Source organism: Stegostoma tigrinum, chromosome 14 (genome assembly GCF_030684315.1).
Source record: "Stegostoma tigrinum isolate sSteTig4 chromosome 14, sSteTig4.hap1, whole genome shotgun sequence".
In the NCBI taxonomy this organism is placed as follows: Eukaryota; Metazoa; Chordata; class Chondrichthyes; order Orectolobiformes; family Stegostomatidae; genus Stegostoma; species Stegostoma tigrinum.
This window is the reverse complement of record NC_081367.1, coordinates 50,196,842-50,219,945: the sequence shown is the minus strand read 5'-3', so window position 1 is coordinate 50,219,945 and position 23,104 is coordinate 50,196,842. Positions and strand designations below refer to the sequence as shown.

Here is a 23,104-nt window from a genome sequence, read left to right as displayed (position 1 = left end):
ATGGTCTGTCAGAAGGAGCAGTGCAAACTTTGAAGACAGGCTTAAAGGAACAGCCCATGTCTTCACAAGATACCAAACTGTCCTGGTTCCTATTTGATTATAGGACCAACCCTCCTGCAACGACACGGATAACTCCAGCGAAGTTGCTAATAGGGAGAAGACTCCACACCAGGTTAAACCTGGTCTTCCTGGACCTGTCGGGAGGGTGAAACAGCATCAGGAATGCCAATGTCAGACTCAAGACTCTGCTAAGCAAGAGAGACACTTTACTTCAGGGGACTACGTTTGGTGTAGGAACCATGAGAATGGCCCTGCATGGATAAGCAGGATGCTCGAGGCAAAGTCAGGTCCAGTGACACATAAAGTTTGGGTAGTTGCAATGATCCTGAAGAACTATATGAAAGCTACAGCTCACAAGCAATGCAGGAGCAAAATGTGCCCAGCTCCTCGACAGCTTTTCCAAGTGTTGCGGAACAAATTGGTTCACTACCTCCATCGATTATTGAAGATGCCTCAGAATCTACATGGACACGGATGTCATTGCCTTTACCACCTGAAGAAGAGGATGAATTTCTTCTGTGATACTTCTGGTGCAAGAGGTGAGCTACACTGGCCATTTCAGTGGCAGATTTGGAGGAACTTGCTAAGATGCTGCAGGAGGAGCTCCATAAAACAAGAACTGGCCTACACCCTTGGATTCAGAGGGGGAGCATTTAGTGATTGTAATGAGGTCAGCCAGGTGGACCTCATAGAATGAGTTCCTTGATTGGACCAGGTTAACAGTCTCAGTCAGGGAGCCCTGGCTGGCAGATAAGAACAGGAATGTCAGACATCCTGTTAATGCTGAAAGCTGGCTCTGAGGGAGCTGGATCACTGTTGAGGACTCTCCACGTAAAAACGTAGGGTGACTTGGTGATGTGATACTGCCCTGTATAGAGTTATTTCAATCAACATTATGTGAAGAAAAGATTGACTTGCTAAAAATCTCATACATATTCGATGTAAAATTGAGCACAAAGCACTGATGGGCATATGTAAAATTATCTTGGTAAGGAATTGACAACTTTAGGAAAAGAAAGAACAAACTTACTTGAGTAAGAATCAGAGGAGTTTTTTTATCTTAAGGTAAAAACAAATACAATAACAACCCAGAGATCAGCAGATCTTTGTGGTTTTTCTCCTTTTAAAAGGAACAAGTTCTTGGATTATTTTCTTTGCTTTTCGGCTCTGATGCCAAAATCTAAACAATGAGGTAGTGCTGTAGTTATTTACAGATATCTGTGTAAAGAAGGTAATACTATTATTTTAACCAACAAACTAACAAGGACAGAAGTTAACAAATTCTGGCAAAAGTACCTCTTTGGAAAATTGAAATTTTTGCTGAATGAGATAAATGAGTTCCAGGTGGATTTAACTGGAAGGCTCACATTGAGCATAAATAGAAGTTTTTAGGCCCCCATCTTATGTTAAAGTATTCCTTATTTGCTGAAGAAACAATGACAAAGGGAAAAAACAATCCCTGTATATCTAATTTGATAAAGACATCAACCAGTTGCTGTTAAACGAGGCAGATCTGCCATGTCATAAGTTCAATCCTTGCTCTATGTTAAAAATCTCATACATATCTGATGTAAAATTGAGCATAAAGCACTGATGGACGTATGGACAATGATGTCCAATTGATCTCAGTCTGAAATGCAGTGAGGGTTTGTTCACAAAGTGATAACATACCAAGAACACTATACCTGATTATAGTGACTCCTGGAGAAAATTGCAAGTATTTGAAACTCCAATGTAGATAAGAATTAACATGACTGAAGATGCTCAGATCAATTGAATAGCCTGGCAACCTACATTGTTCAGGCTCAGACATGAAGAATGGGCATGTGTGCAGTGCACCAAAGGGCCCTCAACGCTTGGATTCTGAATTATGGTTGGGATTTGCTGCTTAAGGAAAGGACATTGGAAGTAATGAAAGGTAAGTTGCAAGGAAGAGGTTTTTATGCTTTTGCTTGATTTCATATGGGAGCAAACAAGAACCATTTTGGAACTGAAGTTTTTGACACAGCACAATCCTGGAAGGCTGCTAAAGATTGGATGTGGGTTGGAGAAATCACTTCTGATAAAGAGGGTTTTTATGTAAACTAATTATATTCTTATAGCTCCATCAGACACCATCCAGCTCTCAATATAGACTGGCACCAGCAGTTTTTTTGCCATACGTTTGTAGAGTGAAACTTGGCAACAGTCGCTACCCACCCACTCATGAGTAATTTTCCATTTGTGTGGCTCTGGCATGTTGCAAACTGATTCTGGAAACAAGTCGAGGAGTAGAGTTTCTGAACAGTGTGCCGATGTTTGCTGATCACTGCAAGGGCCTTGAATGATCTTTCTCTGCATCGCCTATCACTGAAGTTATTCTGTGTGCATGACATGTTTTGGCCAGTAGATCCGGGCACAAACATGTGGCTGCAGGACACCAATTGCACGAGGCATATTATTTAGATAATAAGGATAAAATACAGTCCATGATGACTGCATATATAAATAGAAACTATCAGGCTCTGTCTGTGAGTCTGAGAGTCCAGTAATTTACGTCGGTAGAGTCAAGTGGCTCAGTGTTGGAGCAATATTTTTCATTAGCTCCGGTAAGACCAAAGTGGATTTTTCCTCCAGCTGTCCTTGAGGAATGATAGTGGTAATGACTGTTCATTATTTCATACTTATGTTGCATTAATGTAGTGCCTTTCTCAGCCCATAAGAACAAGAACATTAAATACTCATTCTACAGCAGATTCCTTGAAAGCATTTACTTTGCCAACCAAGCAGTGGAGTTCAGGTTTTATATGGTGACATTTTAAACTGGAATTTAATTGATCTGTATCCAAATTTGGTGTTAGTTTAAAAAGTCTAATACAGTGCAAAGTGAGAGCAGAACAAATACGTTAATCAACTTTGATTATGAACATCCAGGCTATCACATTGTTCATTCAGTATCGGAAAATCAAATACAGTGGTCAACAAAATACTGTAGCCCATAAAATTCACAAGGTAGCTTTATGCCTTTGATCCCAGTCTGTTCCTCCTTGCCACATCCTGTGGTAATTTTTTAGATAGGGCACATACATTAATGGACTTTTTTTCAGGACTTGTGTATTTTAACAATGAGCAAATGTAGGAATAGAGAAGTGTAGAAAATATGAGCACGAGTAAGTCATTCAGCCCTTACACCCTGCTCCATCATTCATTATGATTGTGGCTGATCATCCTGTTCAATGGTCTGTTCCCACTTTTCCATGATATCCTTTGACCCCTTTAGCTCAAAAGTGCTATATCCAACTTCTCCTTGTAATCACACAATGTTTTGGCCACTCTTTTCAGTGAATTCCACAAGCCCAGCAGTCTCTGTGTGAAAAAGATTTTCCTCATCTAGACTGTGTCCCTCCTGGCCTTGGAATTCTGATCATCGGGAACATCTTTCCTGTGTTCACCATGTCTAGTCCTGTTAGAATTTTACAGGTTACTTTGAAATTGGCACTAATTTGTTTAAACTCCAGTGAATATAATCCTGATTCAACCTCTTCTCGTATGTCAGTTCTGCCATCAGGAATCAGTCTGATAAACCCTCACTGCACTCCCTCGATAGCAGGAACATCCTTCCTCAGATAAGGAAACCAAAACTGTACACAGTATTCCAGGTGTAGTCTCACTAAGGCCTCCTGTAATTGCAGCATGGCATCCCTGCTCCTGGAATGAAATCCAGTCACTTTGAAGGTTAACGTACAGTGTCATCTTGATTGCATGTTATCTTCAGTGACTGTTGTGTGAGGACACCCAGGTCTTGTTGCACATTCTCTTCTCTCAATTTGTAGCCATTCAGATAATAATCTGCCTTCCTGTTATCACTCCTCACATTTATCTATATTATGTTAAATCTGTCATTCATTTACCCATAAAGTCAGCTTGACCAAAACCCACTGAAGCATCTCTGCATTCTTCTCCGTTTACCTTCCCACCCAGATTTGTGTCACCTGCAAATTTGGAGAGATTGCATTTAGTTCCCTCCTCTGAACCAGTTCCTCATCTAAAGTATACTGTTAATAGCTGGGGTCTGAGCACTGACCCCTGAGGTGCCTCACAAGTTATTGCCTGCCATTCTGAAAAAGACCCATTTATTCCTATTGCATCCTTTCTGCCTATTTCAATAAACATCTTCATGCCATGTGTTTTAATTTTGCTTGATAATCTCTTATGTGAGACTGTCAAAAGCCTTCTGAAAGTCCACATCTATGGGCTCCCTCAGATCAAAACTACAAGTTATATCCTCAGAGACTTCCGGTAGATCCAGAGTGTATCATCTGCCCTTCGTATATCCATGTTTATCTGTCGTCCTCCTCGTTTCCAAGCGCTTAGCTATTAAATCTCATTATATTAGACAAAAATTCTTCTCTCGAATGGAATTGTTGCTTTGAAGCTTTATCAGCATCTACTATATGATGTGTTCCATCTAGTGGCTATATGTAAAATGAACATTGAAACCATGCAGTGATAATGGGAACTGCAGATGCTGGAGAATCCAAGATAATGAAATGTGAGGCTGGATGAACACAGCAGGCCAAGCAGCATCTCAGGAGCACAAAAGCTGACGTTTCGGGCCAAGACCCTTCATCAGAGAGGGGGATGGGGAGAGGGAACTGGAATAAATAGGGAGAGAGGGGGAGGCGGACCGAAGATGCAGAGAAAAGAAGATAGGTGGAGAGGACAGTATAGGTGGGGAGGTAGGGAGGTAGGGAGGGGATAGGTCAGTCCAGGGAAGACGGACAGGTCAAGGAGGTGGGATGAGGTTAGTAGGTAGGAGATGGAGGTGCGGCTTGGGGTGGGAGGAAGGGATGGGTGAGAGGAAGAACAGGTTAGGGAGGCAGAGGCAGGTTGGACTGGTTTTGGGATGCAGTGAGTGGAGGGGAAGAGCTGGGCTGGTTGTGTGGTGCAGTGGGGGTAGGGGACGAACTGGGCTGGTTTTGGGATGCAGTGGGGGAAGGGGAGATTTTGAAGCTGGTGAAGTCCACATTGATACCATTGGACTGCATGGTTCCCAAGCAGAATATGAGTTGCTGTTCCTGCAACCTTCGGGTGGCATCATTGTGGCACTGCAGGAGGCCCATGATGGACATGTCATCTAAAGAATGGGAGGGGGAGTGGAAATGGTTTGTGACTGGGAGGTGCAGTTGTTTATTGCGAACCGAGCGGAGGTGTTCTGCAAAGCGGTCCCCAAGCCTCCGCTTGGTTTCCCCAATGTAGAGGAAGCCACACCGGGTATAGTGGATGCAGTATACCACATTGGCAGATGTTCAGGTGAACCTCTGCTTAATGTGGAAAGTCATCTTGGGGCCTGGGATGGGGTGAGGGAGGAGGTGTGGGGGTAAGTGTAGCATTTCCTGCGGTTGCAGGGGAAGCTGCTGGGTGTGGTGGGGTTGGAGGGCAGTGTGGAGCGAACAAGGGAGTCACGGAGAGAGTGGTCTCTCCGGAAAGCAGACAGGGGTGGGGATGGAAAAATGTCTTGGGTGGTGGGGTTGGATTGTAGATGGCAGAAGTGTCGGAGGATGATGCGTTGTATCCGGAGGTTGGTGGGGTGGTGTGCGAGAACGAGGGGGCTCCTCTTTGGGTGGTTGTGGCGGGGGCGGAGTGTGAGGGATGTGTTGCGGGAGACGCGGTCAAGGGCGTTCTTGACCACTGTGGGGGGGAAAGTTGTGGTCCTCGAAGAACTTGGACATTTGGAATGTGAGGGAGTGGAATGCCTCATCGTGGGAGCAGATGCGGCGGAGGCGGAGGAATTGGGAATAGGGGATGGAATTTTTGCAGGAGGGTGGGTGGGAGGAGGTGTATTCTAGGTAGCTGTGGGAGCCGGTGGGCTTGAACTGGACATCAGTTACAAGCTGGTTGCCTGAGATGGAGACTGAGAGGTCCAGGAAGGTGAGGGATGTGCTGGAGATGGCCCAGGTGAACTGAAGGTTGGGGTGGAAGGTGTTGGTGAAGTGGATGAACTGTTTGAGCTCCTCTGGGGAGCAAGAGGCAATGCTGATACAGCCATCGATGTAACGGAGGAAGAGGTGGGGTTTGGGGCCTGTGTAGGTGTGGAAGAGGGACCCGGCACCTTCCTCTGCAACCGCAGGAAATGCTACACTTGCCCCCACACCTCCTCCCTCACCCCTATCCCAGGCCCCAAGATGACTTTCCACATTAAGCAGAGGTTCACCTGCACATCTGCCAATGTGGTATACTGCATCCACTCTACCCGGTGTGGCTTCCACTACATTGGGGAAACCAAGCGGAGGCTTGGGGACCGCTTTGCAGAACACCTCCGCTCGGTTCGCAATAAACAACTGCACCTCCCAGTCACAAACCATTTCCACTCCCCCTCCCATTCTTTAGATGACATGTCCATCATGGGCCTCCTGCAGTGCCACAATGATGCCACCTGAAGGTTGCAGGAACAGCAACTCATATTCTGCTTGGGAACCATGCAGTCCAATGGTATCAATGTGGACTTCACCAGCTTCAAAATCTCCCCTTCCCCCACTGCATCCCAAAACCAGCCCAGTTCGTCCCCTCCCCCCACTGCACCACACAACCAGCCCAGCTCTTCCCCTCCACCCACTGCATCCCAAAACCAGTCCAACCTGCCTCTGCCTCCCTAACCTGTTCTTCCTCTCACCCATCCCTTCCTCCCACCCCAAGCCGCACCTCCATCTCCTACCTACTAACCTCATCCCACCTCCTTGACCTGTCCGTCTTCCCTGGACTGACCTATCCCCTCCCTACCTCCCCACCTATACTGTCCTCTCTACCTATCTTCTTTTCTCCGCATCTTCGGTCCGCCTCCTCCTCTCTCCCTATTTATTCCAGTTCCCTCTCCCCATCCCCCTCTCTGATGAAGGGTCTAGGCCCAAAACGTCAGCTTTTGTGCTCCTGAGATGCTGCTTGGCCTGCTGTGTTCATCCAGCCTCACATTTCATTATCTTGAAACCATGCAGATGCTGGAGAATCTGAGATAACAAGGTGGAGAGCTGGATGAACACTGCTGGCCAAGCAGCATCAGAGGAGCAGGAAAGCTGACGTTTCGGACCTAGACCCTCCATCAGGAATAGGGGTGGGGAAGGGCGTTCTGAAATAAAAAGGGAGAGAATGGAGAGGTGGATAGAGGAGAAGATACATGGCCTGGAGACGCAGGTCAAAGATGCAGGGATGGAGCCAGTAAAGGTGAGTGTAGGTGGGGAGTTAGGGAGGGGATGTCAGTTTAGGGAGGACGGACAGGTGAAGGGGGCCGAATGAGGTTAGTAGGTAGGAGATGGGAGGAGGGGATAGGTGGGAGGAAGGACAGGTTAGGGTGGCGGGGGCGAGCTGGGCTGGTTTTGGGATGATGTAAGGGGAGGGGAGATTTTGAGGCTTGTGAAGCCCACATTGATACCATTTGGGCTGTGGGGTTCCCAAGCGAAATATGAGGTGCGGTTCCTTCAACTTCCAGATGGCATCGTTGTTCCAGGATAGATATATCGTCTGAGGAATGTGAAGGGGAGTTGAAATGGTTCACGACTGGGGAGTGTAGTTGTTTAGTGCGAACCGAGCGTGGGTGTTCAGCAAAGCGGTCCCCAAGCCTCCGCTTGGTTTCCCTGATGTAGAGGAGGCCACAACAGGAACATCAGATACAGTATACCGTATTAGCAGATGTGCAGGTGAATATCTGCTTGATGTGGAAAGTCTTGGGGCCTGGGATGGGGGTAAGGCAGGCAGGTGTAGCACTTGGGTGGGGCTGGAGGGGAATGTGGAGCGGAGGGGAGTCCTAGAGAGTGTGGTCTCTCCGGAAAGCAGATAAGGGTGGAGAGGGAAAAATGTTTTTGATGGTGGGGTTGGACTGCAGATAGCAGAAGTGTTGGAGGATGTTGCGTTGGATCCAGAGGCTGGCGGGGTGGTATGTGAGGACGAGGGGGATTCTGTTTTTCTTATTTCAGGGAGGGGGTGTTCGGGATGAGTTGCGGGAAATGCGGGAGACACAGTCGAGGATGTTTTTGCTACTGACGGGGGGGGAGGTTGCAGTCCTTGGAAAACAAGGACATCTGAGATGTACGGGAGTGGAATCCCTCATCTTGGGAGCAGATGCAGCGGAGGCAAACGAGTTGGGAATAGGAGATGGCATTTTTGCAGGTTGGTGGGTGGGAGGAGGTGTATTCTAGGTAGTAGCGGGAGTCGGTGGGCTTGAAATGGATGTCGGTTTCCAGGTGGTTGCCAGAGATAGAAACAGAGGTCCAGGAAGGAGAGAGAGAGGTATCAGAGATGTTCGAGGTGAACTTAAGGTTGGGGTGTAAGGTGTTGGTGAAGTGGATGAACTGTTCGAGCTCCTCATGCTAGAGGGCGGAAACCATGTAGAATTCTTGGAAATCTAACCATCCGTACGGCAGTTCAACATTTCATTGATATTCGGGTCTACTTACTACTCTTCCCAAGGATGACCTTAAACAAAATCTCAATGTTTTCAAACAATTTGTATTATTCATTAACATGTCAAGAAAATGTTACATTTTGGACTAATTTATTTTGATGAAAATTAGATGCAATTCTTCTGGCTTCTTCCTTGCTTAAATAATATTACACATTTAGACAAAGATTGCCCATGTAGATTGAAATAACAGATCTCTGATCCTTTTAACATCATTGGTTCTCCAAAGAAATGAAATAGGCCATTTGTTTTTTCCAATCCTACCTGTTACTTTTATACTGTGTTAAATTCACTAATCAGTTTGGTGTGGTGGCGATTTATTATTACTTAATCTTTATAAGCATTCACAGCAATATGGCATTCAATGTTTCTTTCCTTTATTCATAACGGGATGAGGATGTCGCTGACTAGGCAACATATATTGTCCATCCCTAATTGTCCAAAGAGCAATTCAGAGTCAACTCCATTGCTGTGGGTCTGGAGTCATATGTAGGACTGACCAGGTAAGGATGGCACTTTCCTTCCATAAAGGAGACTAGTGAACCAGGTGGGTTTTTCTGACAATCAACAATGGATTCATGGTCATTTTTAGATTCTTAATTCCAGATATTTTATTGAATTAAAATTCCACCATCTGCCATGGCAGCATTAGAACCCAGAATTGGTGTGCCCCTAGTGAAAAATAAATCCATTTACTCATGACATATAGTTAAAATAAGGCAGATTTTCTCCACATTTTTCTTGTAACGAAATCTGGCTTGATAAATCATATTTTGAATTTTCTTTTGATTTTTACAAAACCAAAGTTTACAAAAAGTAGTTATAATCGAAGAACCCAAATTATTTAAATATATCACGTCTTAAGATTTTGAAATCTGTGATAAAAACACGAGCCTATTCTTCTGAACAGTATCCTATTGTGTTTCTCAGGCACCAGGCAGAATTACCTTTTCTTTCCCACTTAGAATTCGACTGAGCTTCAATTCCAGTTCTGAGAATCTGATCACCTGCTAATTAATTCATCATATAACTGAGCTTAGACTTGGTCACCTTCACATTATGCATTCAATGTTTTAACCAAACACTTCTGATTTAGAACTTTTTAAAATACATTCCTTATTTCTAGGTTCATCTCTTTCTTACATGTCCTAAACTGCTACATTTCTCAGGTACAGTTGTTTTACAAATCCAGCTTCAGTCAAGACTTTTGCAACCTGCCACCCTGAAGCTCCATAGCTTTTTCTCCAAGTTATAAGTGTTTCTCCTAACGAAAAGAAAAATTATCAACACCTGAGCTTCCAAACTAAAAAGAAAATCTACTATTTTGACTGTCAAAAACTTCCCCAATGTGATCACGTTTCCATTAACCATGAATCTCACTGCTTTAAAAAAGGTCTGCATGGCTACAGTAAAATATATTAGCTAAATATTAAACCCCTTCAGTCACACAGGAAGCCCACTATGCCACTAATTCAAAGTTCAATAATCCAAAATAAAACTATACTAAAATATATAAACGTCACACTTTATGTCTCACTACTCTTAGGAATGTTCTTGAACTTTCACTGTTCACATTTCGAAATCTAGCAACGTATTAAATGATATTCCTGGTCACTTTTTCTGGCACAGCATTGGGGTTTCTTCATCTTTAATTGTATAAACCTTAAATTCTTTTTTAATAAAAAGTGCTTCATGAATCTGTATTATAAAATTGACAGACTACGACTATGTGTTGGGTTTATTAAGAGAGGTAAATAAACAAATATACCAGGAGTAAGGATTTAAACAACAAAACAAGTCCCTTTGAAGCCATTCACCATCCTGAACTGCGAATATATATTCATTTCTTCAGTGTCACTGGGTCAGAATCGTTGAACTCCCACCCTAACAGCATTATGGATATGCTTACAACAAATGAATTTTAGCAGTTCAAGAAAGCACCTCACCTGTTCCTTTTTAAGCACAGCTATTGATGAGCAATAAATATGTTGTTGAGCTGGCCTATTCGGTGGAAGTGCACATCCCATGAATATATATTTTTTAAAAATTCAGGAGGTGTATATAACATTGCATAAAATCTGTCTTGAACCAAGAAAGGCCAGCTCCACCACAATATGGTCGTGGCTGATCGTGCAATTTCAGTATCCCACTCCCGCCCTCTTTTCAAACCCCTTAATCCCTTTATCTGCAAGGGCCATGTTCAGCTCTGTCTTGAATATATTTGATGATCTGGTCCCAACAGCTTCCTGTGGGAGAGAATGCCACATGCTCACAACTGAGTGAAGAAATTCTTCCTCCTCTTAGTACTGAATGGTTGAGCCCTTATTCTTAGCCCGAGATCCCTAGTTCTGGACTTTCCCAACATGGAACACTCTTCCGGCATCTAACCTATCCAGTCCCATCAGGATTTTTGTTTCTGAGATCCCCCTCATTGTTATATATTCCAGGAATTAGAAGCCCAGTTGATCCAGCCTTAACTCCTATGCCATCCCAGGAATCAGTCTGGTGAACCTTAGCTGAGCTCCCTCAATAGCACGAATGTCCTTCCTCACACTAGGAGAACCAACTGCATACAATACTCAAGGTGTGGACTCACCAAGGCCCTGCATAACTGCAGCAAGATGTCCTTACTCTGATTCTCATATCCTGTAATATCTGTGGCAAGATCCCACATCGAATAATCAGAAAATGAAAACTCATGGAATATTAGAGCAATTGGCAAATTGGTTCCAAATTGGCTCAGTGGCAAGAAATAAAAAGTAATTGTTTTTTTTTCATGACCGGAAATATATTTCCATGGAGGCTGTGTTTGGATAAATGTGACTTGTCATGTTGATGTGACCTCTAAGGCAGTCTGTAAGAAGAGACTTTATTGTAGTAAGTGTTTTGCACAGCATATGGAACTTTTTAAAAATTTATTCATTTGTGGGATATGGGTGTTGCTGGCTGGGGCCAGCATTTATTGCCAGTCTGTATTACCCTTGAGAAGGTGACAGTGAGCTGTCTTTCTGAATGGCTGCAGCCCATCTGCTGTGGGTTGACTCACAATGCCCTCAAGGAGAGAATTCCAGGATCTTGGCCCAGTGACAGTGAAGGAATGGCAATATATTTTCAAGTCAGGATGGTGAGTGGCTTGGAGGGGAACTTGAAGGTGGTGGTATTCCCTTCTATCTGCTCTTCCTGTCCTTCTAGATGGAAGTGATCGTGGGTTTGAAAGGTGCTATCCGAGGATTGTTGGTGAATATCTGCAGTGCATCTTGCAGACAGTATACTCTGCTGTTACTGAGCGTCGATGGTGGAGGGAGTGAATGCTTGTGGATGCAGTGCCAATTCACTGGGTTGCTTTGTTCTGGATGGTGTCCAGCTTCTTGAGTGTTGTTGGGGCTGCACTCATCCAGGCAAGTGAGGAGTATCCCGTCACACTTCTGACTTCTGCCTTGTAAATGGTGGACAGGCTATGGGGAGTCAGGACGTGAGTTACTCTCTGCAGTATTCCTAACCCCTGTCCTCGTCTTGTAGGTTTCGGAAGTGAGTAGCTAGGATTGAGCGGACTTTTGTTAGCTGCAAAGCAGATGTTTTTTTTAAAATCAGGGAATCACAGAACCTTAAGTCTGCATCTTTGTATAAGTTGTCAGCAGGTAGGTAAGTGTAGTAATTGTAAGAGTTCAGCCAGGTGGACCTCATAGAATGAGTTCTCTGATTTGGACCATGTTAACAGCCGCAATCAGGCTGCCCTGGCTGAAGGATATAAACAGGAGTGTCAGAGGTTCTGTTTATTCTGACAGCTGACTCTAAAGAAGCCAGACAACTGTCGAGTACTACTGGAGCTTTAAAAATACATTTCTTACTTCTAAGATGATCTCTTTTTCACATGTCTTAAATTACATCAGCTCCTATGGACATGTCTCCTGCCATCAAACCAATTTTGTATCCAGTTGGCAAGTTCTCCCTGAATCCCATGTGATCTAATTAGTTAGCCTATCATGTGGAACTTCGTCAAAGGCTTCACTTAAGTCCATGTAGGCAACGTCTACTGCTCTGCCCTCATCAATCTTATTGGTTACATCCTCAAAAAAATCAGTCAAGTTTGTGAGACACCATTTCCCACATACGAAGCCATGCTGACTATCTCTAATTAATCCTTGCCTCTTCAAATGCATGTGAATCCTATCTTTCAGAATCCCCTCCAACAAATTATCCCCCAGTGATGTCACACTCTCAGGTCTATAAATTCCCAGGCTTCTCCTTAGAGCCTTGCTTAAATAAAGGCACAACATTAGCTACCCTCACCCATGGCTGTAGATACGAATATCTCTGCTACGGACCGTGCCGTTTTTTCCCTATCTTCCCACAGCATCTGGGAATACACTTGATTAGGTCCCAGAGATTTATCCACTTCCTGCATGTCCTCTTCTGTAAGGTGGGCTGTTTTTAAAACATGTGTTCATTTCCCTGAGTTTCCTAGCCTCTTTTCTTTCTCCACAATAAAAATTGATGCAAAATATTAGCTTAGTATCTCTTTCATCTCCTGTGTTGTTTCACATAGATGACCTCATTGATCTTATAGGGTCCCTATTGTCTCCCTAATTGTTCTCTTGCTCTTAATATACTTATAGATCTCTTTAGATTAGCCTTTGCAGGCTAACATCAAGGATATCTTATATCCCCTTTTGCCCTCCAGATTTGCCTCTTAAGAGTGCCCATACACCCTTTATAACCATAGAATCAGTACAGTGTGGAAACAGACCATTCGGCCCAACAAGTTCACACCTGACCCTCCAAAAAGAGCATCCCACCCAGGCCCGTTCCCCTACATTTCGCACAGCTGACATACACATACTTGAACCCTCTGGGCAATTTAGCATGCTGAATCCACCGAATTTGCACATCATTTGTGCGAGGAAACCAGAGCACCTGGCAGAAACACATGCAGACATGGGGAAAAATGTGCAAATCCCACACAGTCACCCAAGGGTAGAATCGAACCCAGGTCCCTGGTGTTGTGAAGCGACAGTGCTAACTCATGCTCCTCATCTCTTCACTCGATTTACTTGATCCTAGTTGATGTACCTAATATATAACTCCTTATTTTTGACCATTTGAAAGACAATATAGCCATATTCAGGAATAAACAAATAAACTATAATTTATTTAGCTAGCTCCTACACAGAGGGTGAAAATAAAGTTAGATTGGTAACAACAAGGAATGCAAGATTCTTCTCTTTTTACCTGTTTTAAGCACCCACGTGTTCTCGCTCAGTCACTCACCTCATTCAATCACATTCACCTCACTCTCCCTCAACTCACTCTCTGCGTGCCCTCGCCCCCCTCTCTGAGCGCGCGAGCACCCTCACCCTCGATCTCTGCGCATGCATGTGCCTTCGCACTCCCCCCCCCCCCCCCCGCCGCACGCACACATGCCCTCGACCCCTCGCCCCACCCTCCGCGCATGCGCGTGCCCTCGCCCCCCCCCCACCCTCTCATCATGCCCGCCCCCCCCGCGCACATGCTGTCTCTACAACCCCTGCCCTCCCCACCATCCCTCTTCTCCATAACTCTTCCTCACCATCTTTCCTTTCCAATTTCTTGACAGCTAGCACCTGTTATGATCCCAGCTGATGTTAATAGAGGACAGGTCTTAAAAAAGACCTTTCTTTCACGGAAACATGCACACGACGCTGTAGCTCTGGTTTAAAATATAGTAAAAGCAATATAAAAAAGCTTAAAAAATGATCTGGAGGAAGGTATAGATGATCTGATTAGCAGATTTGCAGATGAACACTAAGATTGGAGGAGTAGCAGGTAGTGAAGGCGACTATTGGAGAACACAGCAGAATATAGATAGATTGGAGAGTTGGGCGGCAAAATGGAAAACAGACTTCATTCCAGGCAAATGCAAGGTGATGCATTTTAGAATTCAATTCCATGCAATTCAAGAGTGAACTATTCAGTAAATGGAAAAGTCCTGGGGAATATTGATACACAGAGACATCTGGGTATTCAGGTCTGTTGTACCCTGAATGTGGCAATGCAGGTGGATAGATTGATCAAGAAGGCATACAGCATGCTTTCATTCATCGGATGGGTTTTGAGTATGAGTTGGCAAGCCGTGTTACAGTTGTATAGGTCTTTGGTTTGACCACATTTGGAAAACTGTGTACAGTCCTGGTTGCCACATGACCAAAAAGATGTGGATGCTTTGGAGAGGGTGCAGAGGAGGTTCACCAGGATGTTGCCTGGTATGGAGGCCGCTAGCTATGAAGAAAGGTTGAGTAGTTTAGGATTATTTACATTAGAAAGATGGAGGTTAAGGGGGAGACCGGATTGAGGTCTCCGAAATCATGAGAGGTACAGACAGGGAGGATTGCAAGAAGCTTTTTCCTAGAGTGGGGAACTCAATTATTAGGGGTCATGATTTCAAGGTGAGAGGGGAAAAGTTTAAGGGAGATATGCGTGGAAAGTTCTTTATGCAGAGGGTGGTGGGTGCCTGCGTTGCCAGCAGAGGTGGTAGAGAGGGGCACGATAGCATCATTTAATATGTATCTAGACAGGTACATGAATCGGCAGAGAGCAGAGGGGTACAGATCCTTGGAAAATAGGCAACAGGTTTAGATAGAGGATTTGGATCAGCACAGGCTTGAAGGGCCGAAAGACCTGTTCCTCTGCTGTAATTTTCTTTGTTCTTTATTACACAAATTCAAGGAAAATAAAAAGAATAAATGAAGCTATTTACAAAATAAAATTTGGAAGACTTGAAATAAAATCTCATCTATTCCCAACACCATCACTTTACAGTCCTTAATCCTAGACAGACATCACTTCTCTGCCATATCAATTGGCATGATTTGACAGTTTCTTCCAATTCCTTGTGTTGACAGTTTGATAGTTCTTTCCTTCATTATGCACATAACTAAGCTTAAGCTTTCTTGCTTCAAATAACTAATTTGGGCTTATGACTAAACATTTTGATTTGGAATTTTGAAACAGTAGAGGTAAATTATTTCATAAATTTTTTTAAAAAAATTCATTCACAAGATGTAGGCTGTGTTTATTGCCCACACCTAATTAGTAAAGTATCAACCATATTGCTGTGGATCTGGAGTCACATGTAGGCCAGACCGACTGAAGATGGCAGATTTCCTTCCCTAAATGACACTAGTGAACGAGATGGGTTTTTCCCTACAAGGGTTTCATGGCCATCAGTAGATTCCAGATTTTGTTTTACTTAAGCTCAAATTGCATCATCTGCAGTTATGGGATTCGAATGCTGGTCCTCAGTACTTGAGCTGGCTTTCAGGATTAATGGTCTTGTATTAACTAGATCATTGCCTCCCGTTCTGAACTAGCTGATCTTGCATCTAACCTGAACCAGATTTCTGCAAGCTTCCACCAAAGCCTTCCCAATCAGTGCTTTAGTTTCTCGTTCTTCTAAACCAAATGCATTTTCAGTGTTTACTCTTTTTGACAGTTAATCTCTGTGTGGGGGGGGGGGGGGGGGGGGGGGGGGGGGGGGGGGGGGGGGGGGGGGGGGGGGGGGGGGGGGGGGGGGGGGGAAAGTCTTATCACCCCAGAAGAGTTACTCTCTCACACATACTGATATAAAAATCATGATTCAGCGAGAGAGACAGGTTAATTATTAATCCCCAACATGCACATAGGCCAAAACCCATGTGCCACTAATTCAAAATCCAAACTCTAAATGCCATATAATCAGACATTACATCACTGTGATGATGATGAAATTGGAGAAATATCCACAGACTAAGAAGTCAGGAATATACAGGTTTTGCTGCAGTTGAGTGTACACAATATCAATTAAATAGGCATGGCCTCATGTTCAACTACCTCAAAGCAAGAACACTAAGAGCTTTTAGCCTGTATATACCGCCGCCTTTTTTTGGTAGCTGCTGCTGACTTATTGTCAATTCTTAAACGTGTTTGTGTGTATTTGATGTTTTATTATTTTTCTCTGGGTTAGTTGATAATTGAGTTCCTCTTTGCAAGAAAATCTTTTTTGGCTATTTAAAGTGACTATGTTTTATTTCGAGAGTGACCTAGCTGCATTCTTTAAAAAACTATCTTTTAGCTAACAATGCGGGTTGGAGAGGAGCCAGTAGACCCTACTTTATATGACCAGAACAACATCAGAGATACAAGAGCATTTGGCACACAGATCATCCAAGATGACATCTAAAACAAGAAGATTAGAGTCATTATCCAAAAAGAGATGATTAAAGGGGTGCTGTAGCTCATTCATGAAAGCTGTCAGGAATTGAATCTAGTCTGAGGAAGGCAAGGATAACCAAACATGAATAACTGAGATTTATGGTTATCCTTGCACATGAGATGTAAGGAGATTTAAATGAGGTAGGCTGAGACACAGTGAATAAGAAGGTTCCAAGATAATAAAATGTGAGGCTGGATGAACACAGGCCAAGCAGCATCTCAGGAGCACAAAAGCTGACGTTTCAGGCCTAGACCCGTCATCAGAGAGGGGGATGGGGAGAGGGAACTGGAATAAATAGGGAGAGAGGGGGAGGCGGACCGAAGATGGAGAGTAAAGAAGATAGGTGGAGAGAGTATAGGTAGGGAGGGGATAGGTCAGTCCAGGGAAGACGGACAGGTCAAGGAGGTGGGATGAGGTTAGTAGGTAGATGGGGGTGCGGCTTGGGGTGGGAGGAAGGGATGGGTGAGAGGAAGAACCGGTTAGGGAGGCAGAGACAGGTTGGACTGGTTTTGGGATGCAGTGGGTGGGGGGGAAGAGCTGGGCTGGTTGTGTGGTGCAGTGGGGGGGAGGGGACGAACTGGGCTGGTTTAGGGATGCAGTTGGGGAAGGGGAGATTTTGAAACTGGTGAAGTCCACACTGACACCACTAGGCCGCAGGAGACCACTCTCTCCGTGACTCCCTTGTTCGCTCCACACTGCCCTCCAACCCCACCACACCCGGCACCTTCCCCTGCAACCGCAGGAAATGCTACACTTGCCCCCACACCTCCTCCCTCACCCCTATCCCAGGCCCCAAGATGACATTCCACATTAAGCAGAGGTTCACCTGCACATCTGCCAATGTGGTATACTGCATCCACTCTACCCGGTGTGGCATCCTCTACATTGGGGAAACCAAGCGGAGGCTTGGAGACCGCTTTGCAGAACACCTCCGCTCAGTTCGCAACAAACAACTGCACCTCCCAGTCGCAAACCATTTCCACTCCCCCTCCCATTCTTTAGATGACATGTCCATCATGGGCCTCCTGCAGTGCCACAATGATGCCACCCGAAGGTTGCGGGAACAGCGGCTCATGTTCTGCCTGGGAGCCCTGCGGCCTAGTGGTGTCAGTGTGGACTTCACCAGTTTCAAAATCTCCCCTTCCCCAACTGCATCCCTAAACCAGCCCAGTTCGTCCCCTACCCCCACTGCACCACACAACCAGCCCAGCTCTCCTCTCTTCCCCCCCCCCCCCCACCCACTGCATCCCAAAACCAGTCCAACCTGTCTCTGCCTCCCTAACCGGTTCTTCCTCTCACCCATCCCTTCCTCCCACCCCCAGCCGCACCCCCATCTACCTACTAACCTCATCCCACCTCCTTGACTTGTCCATCTTCCCTGGACTGACCTATCCCCTCCCTACCTCGCCACCTATACTCTCTCCACCTATCTTCTTTACTCTCCATCTTCGGTCCGCCTCCCCCTCTCTCCCTATTTATTCCAGTTCCCTCTCCCCATCCCCCTCTCTGATGAAGGGTCTAGGCCCAAAACGTCAGCTTTTGTGCTCCTGAGATGCTGCTTGGCCTGCTGTGTTCATCCAGCCTCACATTTTATTATCTTGGAATTCTCCAGCATCTGCAGTTCCCATTATCTCGAATAAGAAGGTTCTATTTCTTTAGTGGAGAGATTAACAACCAGTCAACTTGGATGTAAAGTAATTCCAGAAGAATTAGAGAGTGAGGTTTTTTTTTATTTCTCCCAAGAGCATAGAACTTGAACTCGGTGAATGCAGAAATGGTGGATATAGGAACTGTCCTCGTATATACAAAAGCAATGGAATGTATTCTTGAGGTTCTGTAAGCTGCAAGGCTTCAGCCAAGAGCGAGAAGATGGGATTGAGTGGCCAACGCAAGGGTACATGGCCATATTATCTTTGTGCCACAGATTTTTTTCTGTTTTGATGAAGATCTCTCAATTTCAGTACCTGACCCCCAAGTCAACCAACTACATATCAAGGGAAAAGAGACTTTAACAAAATTTCAGTTCCTATTACAATAATTTGTAAGTCGCATTTAAATTTCTCAATATAAAATCTGATCGAGTATGAAATGTGCATTCATCAAATAAACATTTCTATATTTATCAATATCTCAAAACCCATCACCTCAATTAGTCTATTGAAGTGCACTTTTTTTTACATCATTTAGTGTATGTTAGTTCAGTATCAAAGACCCCACTAATTATGGCACACACGAGCACAAATGAAATGTGGGAATATGTTTGCTATTGTTTACAAATAGAACATATTAACATTTATGTTAGTTAGCCTGATTTTATAAATATATGACTACTAATAAAGAAGGCTATTCGCTGCCTGCCTAAATAGTCGCCATTTCCAAGACTTAGAATTTTAATCAACGTTTTTACTTCCCTTTTTGCAGGGCTGAAAATTATTGGTGGAGAGGCCAGAACAAGCGCACACTGAAGGTGGGACAGTTCCCACGAAACACAGTGACATCCGTCGCAGGCCTTTCAGCCCATGACATCAGCCATCCGCTCAAGAACAGCTTTATTCACACGGGGCATGGAGACACCAAACTTGAGCACTGCTGGGGCTTCCCTGACAAAATAGATGAGTACGTAGGAGTTTGCCGATATGTGGGGAAATAGCTTACTCCTTGGGACCAAAGAGCAATTTAAGCATTACTGTGCATAAAAGCCACGATTTTATTTCTACTTTAATATACACTAAGAAAGGCTGTCTCTATAGGCATGGCAAGCATTTGCCATGTTTGTAGGTTAATTGTATTGTTGTAGTCAGTCCATATTTGTTCATTAAATTACAGACTTCCATAATTGTTGATAACAACTTCCATTTCTATCCTTTTTCTTCCTGTCCTTGATTCTTCCTCCCATTCTTACTTTGTCTGAGTCAGTAACTACGGCCAATTTATGGTGTTGACAGCATCTCATATTTTGCTGATTTCCAAGTTCATAAATGAATAATCAATAAGTTTCAGCGAGCACTTGACCAAAGGTAATTAATAATCAAATGACATCCTGTCTGCACAAAAATGTACCTGCGTGTTTTAATTTTATTGATGATCAAAAGGAGCAACTTTATTGTTGAACTTTTTGCTTTTCCATGTTCAGAGGCTAATTGTGGGTACTATCTCTCCTTGCAGATCAATGACAAAACTATCAATTCTTTTCCTATTGACAATAATTAAGCAATATCACGCCTCATTGTTATACTCCAAACTGAAGTCACAAAGCACTGAAATCTGTCATGATAACTATCTAGAATTTTAACTTTTCTTACATGATTAATATGTTTGTGAGATAACTGAATCCTTGTGTGTCAGGGGCAGGAGAGAAGAAGTGTTGTCAGATTAATTGATTGCAATGCAAACATACACAGAGTGGGATTAGGCTGACTGGAAAATTACTAGATTCATATTCAGAAATGAGATTCTTGTGCTCTGAATGAAAGTCAGTATGTTTTTTCTTCTTTTACTGTTTTTTTTTCTGGAGTTTCTCTGACCTTGGAGTTAATGTTTGACTTGCATATCCTACTGGTAAAACTGCATGGAGAAAAATGAATAATACTGATGGTTACGTAAGGTGAACAACTTTACCGCAATGTTAACAAAATGCATTACAAAGGAACGCTATAAAATTGAAGAATGGCCTTAAGCCATACAATGCAATATTAGGGTGAATAACCAAAACCTTGGTCAAAGAAACACATTTTAAGATATCTTGAAGGAGGAAAGCGAAATAAAGGATCAGAGAGCTGCAGAAAGAGAATTCTAGAGCTGAAGGCCTATGTAGCAGAGAGTATAGTCTTCAATGGTGAAGCAATAATACTCAGGGATAGCAGAATTACATAAACGTAGATCTCAATTGGAGGAGGCTATGGGGTGGGAGGCTTGATATGAAGCCACTGTAGCTCAGTGAGCACAGTGGTGAAAGGGTTACATGACGATGACATTTCGTAAGGCATGAGCAGCAGAATTATCTATGACCTCAAGTATGCAGAGGCAAGCTTGCAAACAGATTGGTTTAATGTCAGTGTTGTCAGGGAGAGGGATAGAGTTAATTGCAAGGGGACAGGAGTTTGGAATTGCAACTGGAAGCAGTGGTGTAAGTTTATCCAATATTTAATGGAGGATATTTTTGCTCATCCAGTATTGGAATCTGATAATCCAACTAAAGCAGTGGCAGTTGAACATGGTAATAGTGTGGTAGAAATGGATATCGTCAATATACATAATGCTGTTTTTCCAAATGATGTCGATGAGAAATAGGAGTGATTGAAGGATATATTATTAGGGAGTACCAAGGGTAGCCGCATGGGTACAGGAAGAGAAACCATTGCGGTAATGCAGTAAAGCAAAATACCATGAATGCTGGATATTTGAGTTCCGAAGAGTCGTCATTGGACTTGAAACATGAACTCTGCTTCTTTCTGCACAGATGCTGTCAAACCTGATAAATTTCTCCAGCACACTCTGTTTTCATCTCCAGTTTCCAGTGTATGCGGTATTTTGCTTTTAATAGATAATAATCAAATCAGGCGAGTATACCAACCCAGCTGGATGACAGTGGATATAACAGTGTGGAGCTGGAGGAACACATCAGGCCCGGCAACACCAGAGGAGTAGGAAATTTGACATTTCGGGTCGGGACCCTTTTCTGGATGACAGTGGAAATGCTTTGGAAGAGAATGATGTTATCAACCATGTCAAAGGCTACAAACAGATTGAGAAGGAAGTTAAAGGAATGTTGACCTTTGTTTCAGTCTCTTTGGATGCAATTGTGACTTTGGTAGAATCTGTTTCACTGTTGTAGCAGAGGCAGAAAGCTAATTGGAAGAATACAAACATGGAATTCTGGAAAAGATGAGAATGATTTCAGAGGCCAAAATAAATTCAAGGCCTGGAGAAAACCCACTGTGGAGCTGGAGGAACACAGCAGGTCAGGCAGCATCAGAGGAGCAGGAGACCTGATGACCAAAACATCAGATTTCCTGCTCCTCTGATGCTACCTAATCTGCTGTGTTGCTCCAGCTGCACACTGGCTTATCTCTGACTCCAACATCGGCAGTTCCTACTTTCTCAGAGGGCGGTTGGAGTTGGGTCTGAAATTTACAAGGATGCTTGGGTCAAGAATTAACTTTTGAGGCTAGAGAGTGGTTAATAGCAGACTTAAAGGACAGGACCACCTTGAGGAAAGAGAATCATTAACAAAGTTGGCCAACATGGGCATCAAGAGAGGAAGTTGGATGGTTAACAGTTCAATGGCAATACTGCTAAAGGAGCAGAAGATAAATCTAATGAACATGATGAGGTTAGATACAGCATGAAGGGAACTTCGGAGGAAATTTGGCCAGATGGGCAAGTAAAAAGAAGGATCATGGTAGAATTAGCTGATTGGATGGCCCCAATCTTAGTGACAAAGAAATCAAACAATTCTTAATGTTGCAAATGAGAGTGGAGGAGGCAGGAAAGAGTTGTTTTTAGAAGATAATTTGCAGTACAGAAAGAAAGCTTTGTATTCCAATATGATATTGGAGTATATAATGATTTTAACAGATTAGAGCAGGACCTATTGCCGAAGTGGATGGCTGAATAAGTTCTGTGCCATTTTCTTCCGGATCTGCAAGGTATGTGACTCAGGGAGCTGAATAGCACAGTTAGCTCGCCACCCGGTTTGCAGTGGCAAATATTATGATCAGCGTGGGTTCAATTCCAGCATCAGCTGAGATTATCTTGAAGGACTCTTCTTCTCAACCTCTTCTCTCCACTGAGTTGTGATTCCCTTCAATTTTTCCCTTGATTTCAGTAATAAAACAAACTTTAAATAGAAATGCCCCTAAGTCTCTAATGCTGCATATCATATTTTCTGCGTACTTGGAGCGACAAGTTGGATGACGATGGTCTGTTTCAGTGCTGCATATGTATGTGTTTCCTCTTTGTACCACTGTGCTGTATTACATTGTCAGGATAATTTTCTATTATGATTCTTTTTGTGTGGCAGCAATCTTAGATGAGCACTTACAAAAGTCTCAAGCTATGCCGAAATACTGTGAAAACCTTCCAGCAATTGGTTATTAATAACAAAATTACTAATTGCTGATTTAATCAACGCCATGATAGTATTGGACTTTGACAAGAATTACGTCATGAGAAATTGCACAGCAGTTTTGATTCCCAAGGGTTTTATCAATTATCTTCATTTTATTATGACTGTTTTGTCTTGTCACAGATTGTACCTTGGTAATCCCATGGATCCTCCAGATATCCTTGGACTTGACATAAAACCGACCAGGCCGACCCAGCTACCAGGAAGATCTAAAAGTAAGAAGCACAAGTCAAAAAAAAACCAATCCCATGCTCTGTAG

General features: G+C 43.7%; 1 protein-coding gene across 4 annotated transcripts in view; it reads left to right on the top strand.

Annotated features, from left to right (window-relative positions):
• tnk2b (tyrosine kinase, non-receptor, 2b) overlaps positions 1-23,104 on the top strand; it is a 178,832-nt gene that overhangs the window by 119,002 nt on the left and 36,726 nt on the right. For all 4 annotated transcript variants that reach the window (XM_048542028.2, XM_048542025.2, XM_048542027.2 and 1 more), the window contains exons 10-11: positions 19,140-19,334; positions 22,969-23,060. In XM_048542028.2, the coding sequence (XP_048397985.2) occupies positions 19,140-19,334; positions 22,969-23,060 (287 nt within the window). The remainder of the gene's footprint in view (positions 1-19,139; positions 19,335-22,968; positions 23,061-23,104) is intronic.